Raw genomic sequence first — 7,573 nt, 5'->3', positions numbered from 1 at the left:
CATTTTTAGATTTATGCACATTTTTTCTAAATGCCCAACTGGCCGTTTTTTTTCATTTCACCAAGTGGGCGTTGTAAAGAAAAGTGTATGACGCTGACCAATCATTACCAGACATCGCTTCCAGCCGTGCCAGGACGATTATCCTCATCAGCAGCAGTCCTGGCACGGCTGGAGGCGATATCTGGTTATTCTCCCGTCGCTGTGGTGGAGGAGCTGCGGAAGTGACATAACAGCGGGATCTCGCGATTCTAGCGAGGATCACGCTGAGCTGTGAATAAAACTGGGCATGAACGAAGAGAAGTGTATGATGCTGATTGGTCAGCGTCATACACTTTTCTTTACAACGCCCACTTCGTGAAACGAAAAAAAACAAAAAACGCCCAGTTGGGCATTTAGAAAAAATTTGCATAAATCTAAAAATGATCATAACTTAGTCAATAATAAAAAAAAATAAAAAAAAAAAAAAAAAAAATGGCTTCTGGAGTAGTGTAAGTATAGGATCACATACACCATTTTGGTTCAGTTTTTGGTGCAGTTTCAGGCTAAGTTTTTTGGGCCATAGCCAATAGTGGATTCAAAAGGAAAAAAAAGGTATAAAGAAAAGACTGACGCATCGCTTTTCTTTTGTGTCCACACCAAAGAAAAGCATAAATGGAGCCAAAAACTGCATCAAAACTGTGTGTGAACCTGGCCACATGGTCTCCTAAAAGTTACAATAATGCATCCACCCTTAACTTAAGCTGGCCATACACTTTAGACAGTGGTCGGCTGTACGCTCGTCTGGCAGCGGCTTATCTAATAACAAACAAAAGGATCGGCCATGTTGAAATAAAACATGGCCAACCCTACTCTCCCCCGACATCTGCCATCGTGGGAGAGTCGGGACCCCGCCATACACATTAGCTGGTCGGCCAGCCGCGCCTAAATCGGCGGGTGAGGCCGACCTACAACTAATGTGTATGGCCAGCCTTAAAGCTCTGTCATTATCTTAGGGCATACGTGCATCAGAAGAAGGCCAGTAACCTAACCCCCTCTGAGGCATAATGCGTCTCTCTATCGGAACAGCTCCCCCTCTGACCGAACTGGCCGATTAATGAATTACATAGTCAGCCATTCATTTGAATGGACAACATGTAATGCTACATTTCCCCATGGAGTGGCTGCTGCATGGACAATGTCTGACCAGATAGGGCCTGTCTAGCAATAACATCTGATTGGCAGTGGGTTAAAGAAGTCGGACCTGCGGTGCCGGACTTAAAAAGGGGTTGTCTTCACAAGACCACTCTTTTAATGACAACAGGACTTCTGCTTCCCCCACCCACAGAGTGATTGACTGCTCTTTTTTGTGTTAGCGTGTATACAGGGAGGCCTGTCAATCACAGTCCCCTTCATATTCTATCCTGCACTAAGATACAGAGCTGCTTAAATCAAAACTACAAATATTATTTTCCCCTTCGTAGATTTGCGATGCAAACATGACTGAGCTTTGCGATCTTTAAAATATTCCCATTGAGCCTTTTGCATATACAATGGTAAGACTGGTAATTGGTTAAAATGTTAAATTCCAAAAGAGATGCAAATTCGCATATTTAAATGCTATACACCACCACCATCTCAATTCCTTTACTTCTTGACCATTCTAAATAATAGCATACAACTGAAGAATAAAAATATATAGGCGAAAACAACATAAAAATGAATAGTATTTTCAAGCATAGAAAGCATGGGATATGAGGAAATGTAATTTTTGTATAGCAGCCAACAAGTAAATTATACATTATCATCACACTACAAAAATTATATTCAAGTTTTCAAGCTTTTTCTTTTTTTTAATTATTATTTTTGTGTGTATTTTAAATATCCTCCAGCATTCACTGTTCACATCTATTTTTTTTACTAGTGCAAGTAATGGACTAAAAAACAAAAAAAAAAAAAAAAAAAAGGAAAAGAAAGAAATTCACGTTAATATTTTTTGTTTAATTATCCCATTTTCTGCCAAAACAATGACAGAACAAATAGTTTTTTTTTTATATCAGTAATGTGACATTGGTAAGATTATATAGATTTTTGGATAATACATATACTTTTATTTCTTTATTTTTTTTTTTAGAGCAAAAAAAGAAAAGAAAACATTTCTTTCATTTGTTTCCAAAATAGCAGCAACTATGAAGCTTTAGCCCTCATTCACATTCTCTGCACATATTTCTGTTTAAGTTTGAATTTACTGGGCAAAAAGCATCACAGATCCAGTGGAAACATGGTAAAATGTCACAATAAAATGTATAAATAAATTAATCCTTTCACTGCCACAAACACCTGAAATACATTGTGGGTAAGTTAGGCAGCGGTAATAAAAAAAAATAAATACAAAATTAATTAGGTCTGCAGAAAGATAATGATCTAGACTATTTTTGCCAATTTTCCTTTAATGAAATAAGATAATTATTTTAATCCAGTACTAGGTCATTATCTTCCTGATCTCCTGGGTTAGATGGCTTCGCCTTGTTCTTTAATCCATGCCCTTGGAAATGGAGGTATTGAAATCACACTTATGAAAAATAGATATGAAAGCGCTGCATTAAGAGATTGTACAATAGCATACTACTTTTGAATGCACTTTGTAGAAAGAGATCAGATTCTTTTCCAGATACCATGGATTTAATATTTACCTTGCTGTTTTTCAGTAAGCCAGGACAAGTTCATGAATTTAACTGGGTTAATTCATCAAAATATCTATATGTGCCTGTATGTGAAACCACGGATTGTTAATCTACGACTGCTGAAGCGCCTAATCCAGACAAAATACATATGTGAGCACTTGTATGAAAAGCATTAAAGAAACTCTTTATAATGTCATCAAATTATAAATGTGCAGGACTAGAAGCAAGACGAGATTGTAAAGCCGGACATACACTTGAGATAAGCACTGGCCGAACCGGTCGATTGTGACCGGATAAGATGATCATCTCGTGTGTGTGTGTAGGGGCCTCCTAAACATCTCCGGACGACAGATGTCAGGGAAAATAGAGATTGGGCATGCTGGATTGCAACATGCCCGATTCTTTGCTCATGTGGGTGATAAGCTGCTGTATTAGGTGGCAGCAGCTTATTCCTCTCTCCTCATTGGAATAAACATGCACACTTAGCCGAGCCAAGCGTACGTGTTTATGGTGGAGTCGGGAGTAAAAGCTGTCAGCTGAACAAGTGTATGAGTGTTAAATTACAACTCAAATTATATATAAAATATGTAGATGTATATAGATAGATATCTATACAAACACACATTATAAATGGAAGTTACTGTAAACTTTCAAGGCACTAAAGTCCCTTTAACTGTCAGATTAAAATAGTCTTAAATTGGGCTGCGAGTGGTTATACACTGGTTATACATAGACATGGACAAACTGGATAGAACCCAGATATATCAACCTCAGTAATGCCTGAAATGAGTGCGTCACTGTGAACAAAGATGCAAAGATATCTCACCAACAATTGTGGTTGTAAGATATCTGTACATCCTGCACCGGCTGGTGCCATAGGTAAGTACTCACAGATCTCCTCACTGGCACATGAGGGGTCAACTCAACCCGTTCTGTTATTATGCTGGAAAACTTATGACAAGAGCTTCAGCCAATCCGGAGTCGTCATCATGTAATTTGGACCTCAGCCATATTTATATTTGCTCCAAACGGATTCTAAATTTGGTAGAGGTCCTTTATCATGGGACTCTCTTATCCATAGCATACTGTACACAGCTTGGTTATCAGAGTGATATAGCAACTAACTTGGTTACGTGGACACTAAATGAAAAAGACACCACCAAAACTGCATGTAAAAAACGCTCGAAATGCATAGCGTTTCTCACGTGCGTAAAAAAAAAAAAAAAGTGTGTATGAAGAAAATTCCAACCAGAACTAATGTAATTCAAACATCCAGTGATCAAAAAACTGCATTGCATGTGGTCCTGAAGTAGCTTGGCCATGGCATGTATGGCCTAACTGGGGATTCATCAACAAATTATTACAATTAAGCATTTCAAGACGAGTTTGATACATTTCAGGAATGAAGAAAGTATTAGAAATGTAGAAAAAGGGTCTGAAACTGGACTCCAATGGTAGTGCGAATTTCAGTGGCTGGAACCATACAAAAACATTAGTTCTGGGTGGAGTCCTTCTTTAACATGTGTTCATCAGGGAATTATTCCTACAGTGTATATAGTAATTTCCTATGGATGTCTCCAAGTCATGTAATAAATAAAAATAAGCTGACCAAGTAATAAAGTACATGTAAAATTATTAAAAATGCACATCCAATGATTTTAGAATGGAGAATTTGCCTATTGAAAAGTAAAGCCTTATCACAATAAGGGCAGAATAGTTGGGAGTGGAGGGGTTACAGAAAGATATGAAAATTATTTCAGATAAAATAATAAAACGTATCTAATCTATGGTTAACCTTCATTTTCTGCCACAATGGTGAGAAACGAATGCTGCATTCAGACTCATTTTGAAATTTTAGAGCAAAACTCAAGATGCTGATAATGATCTAGAATCAGCAATAAAATAAGCTGGAGAATTAAATTTGCATTCAGTACAGGTACAGCCAATATCTCTTTCATTGCAATGGCATAAGACATGGAATAAAGAACCTGCATTTTGGACTGAGCCATTCTCTTCCATTGACTTGCCAGATAATATAAAGTGCAAGAGCAAAGGCAGCGTAACCAGAGCAGAAAAATATAAACCCTTTTGCTGCCAGGACTCTCATCACTATGCACTCTGACTGCAAAGCATTGAGGGATGGCAAGCCTCAGCTCCGCCCTCTGCACCGATAAAACATGCCCTCGTATGGCTAAGTAGCATAATCTAGTGTACTGTACCAGTGTTGGCCACCTTTACATAGAAAAGGGGAAAAAACTTTATCTGTAAATGGGCAGACGGATGTGGGCATGCTGATGATCAAGAAGCCTTGGCACAGACACTGTTTCATAACCCTTGCCAAGCATCTGCTCCTTAATACAGGGTGGGTGAATGTCATTGATGAGATACTCCAAAGACTGAAGGCTACTGCTAAGAATAGAGGTATTGCAAAGGGTCTTGCTGGGGATGCTGGTTAGTACATCTGATGGATGTATTCCCAAATCCCTGTGACCATTGGCAAGTTCTTGGGGATTGTAACAGTCACTGTTGGGTGTGACCAAGATACTGTTCCAAGGAGGGGCAAAGTATTGACCAACAGAGAAATTGCCATGCATGCCAACACAGTTCAGTGGGGAGGAGCTGACTTTCTCAACGACACTAGCAAGAGTATAAGGACGAGACACTCCTGGGCAGACTTCAGGTGACTTGCTGACTACGCCTCCTCCTCCACTGCCACTGCTGTATATCCGGAGTTGCTGCTGCTGTTGTTTCTGTTGCCAAATAAGGTAGTCCATGCCATCCAGGTAGGATCCAGCTTTGGCTACCACTGGAGCAGACCCCAATGCCAACTCAGGGCCAGACCTACAGTCTTGTAGGACAGTGCCTGTATAAGCCACAGTGCCACCGGTCATAGCAGTAAATCCACCGGTCATTCCCTGCTTAGCTGGGCTGGAGTTAGTAACTACCACACCTTGACAAGCTTGGTGAGAAGCCTGAGCCTGGCACTGTTGGTTAATCTGGTAAATTATGCTTTGAATAGAGGGTAAATTGGACTGCTGGAGTGTTAAATTTCTACCTGTTAAAGGAATGACTGAAGTTGCCACTGTTACATTAGGTGGCACTGGTGCATCCATGTGTTTGTGATTTGTAATATAACTAAATTGTCCATTGCAAGGTTGGCCTTGTGTTAAAGTGCTTGACATTGGGTAGGGAGCAACACCAACCTGGGCAGAAGAAATTTTAGTCCGTTTTCCCTCTACATTCTTAACCACGCTCTTACTAGAAGATTTAACAATAGCAAGAAGGCCTTGGTAGCCACTTGTGTGTATTGGGTAAGGGCTATAACGCTGGCCCGTTGTGTCATAGCCATTTACAGTCCTATTTAGGTGCTTGTGCTGGGGAACCCTGATGTTGGTGGGGAAGATCTTGATAGTCAGTGGGTTGTTTGCTACTTTTTGTGCGTAGGCATCTAATTCAGCAGGACTTGGGTATCTTGTGGTCTGTAACGGTATAGCAGTTTCACCTGGAGAAAAAAAAGAGAAAAATGTCATTGTTTTATAAACTGCAAAATAAGAAGTACAACAGGGTTATTCAGACTCCAATGGAAAAAGTTTGTACATGGTAAAGAATGGAGGAAATGAGATGCATGAGATAGTGGAGTCTGGATTGATGCAGGAAATCGAATGTCCCTACAAATAGCAACAACTAATGTTTACATTAAGACTATTGGCTATGGGAGGGAAAATGAGAAAAGTGATATAGATACAATAGCACATCAGCGTCGGGTTCACTTTGGGGTTTCTGTTCATCTATTCCGTCAGAGGAAGAGATGAACAGAAAGCCGAGCGGAAACCATCGCTTCCGTGTGTATTACCATTCATTTCAATGGTAATGCTTCCGTTTCAGTTGGTTTATTTGTTTCAGCTCCGTAAACTTTCCGTATTTTTCACAGAAACAATAGCATAGTCGACTACGCTATTGTTTCCATTAAAAAAACAGGGACTTTACGGAACGGAAACAAATGGAAATCAACTGAAACGGAAGCATTACCATTGAAATGAATGGTAATACACACGGAAGCGATGGTTTCCGCTCGGCTTTCTGTTCATCTGTTCCTCTGACGGAATAGATGAATGGAAACCACAAACGGAACCAGACGCTGATGTGAACAGGCCCAAAGAAGAAACAGTAAATAAACAAGCAATGACAGACTGGCGGAACATAGAAAACATTACATTGAACAGATATGTCTTAGGTATAAGCTTTGCCTTAAGGCTCTATATTTTCGTCATTTTAAAACTTCTATCATTCAAACAAATTAAACATTCCCCAACTATTTAAGAAAAGCGTCAATAAATGCAAAATGTAGAATGTTCCCCGATGCATTGTTAATGATTATAGCTGTAAATTATGTCGAATGTCTCGTGTCTTCAAAAAGAGAGCATTTTTGATTACTATAAAAAGTCCATATTTTGTGAGATGGCAGTTAATAATTTAATGACAGGGGAGGAAAGAGCTGTCAGCTCCGAACACGTTTGTCTCTATTCTTCTGTTAAAACAGACAAAAAGAGCCTTAGAACTGTGGCATTTGGTTCCACCCAAAGTACTTGGGGAGACAAAAATGACTGAACCGCTGTCGTTAAAAATCCCCTATAATTAATGAAAAATCTGTTATTTAAAACTTAACCTCTTTAAGTCCGCGTGTAAGGAGATGCTATAGTACTCTGAGGGTTAAGAGTGCCTAAAGTCCGCTTGTAAGAAGATTATGCAATACTGGGAGGGTTAACAGTGCATAAGTAGCAAATGTTTAGATTAAATGTTAATTTTCAAGGCACCATCATAAACTTAAAAAAAAAAAGTCCCAGCCTACCCCCACTAAGATTACACTAAAGCTTCATGCACACTACCGCATAATGGCGCCGTAGAACCTCAGA

The 7,573-nt window shown here is 39.4% G+C and overlaps 1 protein-coding gene across 1 annotated transcript in view; it reads right to left on the bottom strand.

The window, feature by feature from the left end:
• Positions 1-475: 475 nt before the first annotated feature.
• FAM222A (family with sequence similarity 222 member A) overlaps positions 476-7,573 on the bottom strand; it is an 82,723-nt gene continuing 75,625 nt past the window's right edge. The window contains exon 3 of the mRNA XM_075830620.1: positions 476-6,162. Within this exon, the coding sequence (XP_075686735.1) occupies positions 4,919-6,162 (1,244 nt within the window). The 3' untranslated portion in view covers positions 476-4,918. The remainder of the gene's footprint in view (positions 6,163-7,573) is intronic.

The sequence above is a fragment of the Rhinoderma darwinii genome, chromosome 1 (genome assembly GCF_050947455.1).
Source record: "Rhinoderma darwinii isolate aRhiDar2 chromosome 1, aRhiDar2.hap1, whole genome shotgun sequence".
NCBI classification, from domain to species: domain Eukaryota; kingdom Metazoa; phylum Chordata; class Amphibia; order Anura; family Rhinodermatidae; genus Rhinoderma; species Rhinoderma darwinii.
This window is presented reverse-complemented; position numbering and strand designations above follow the sequence as displayed.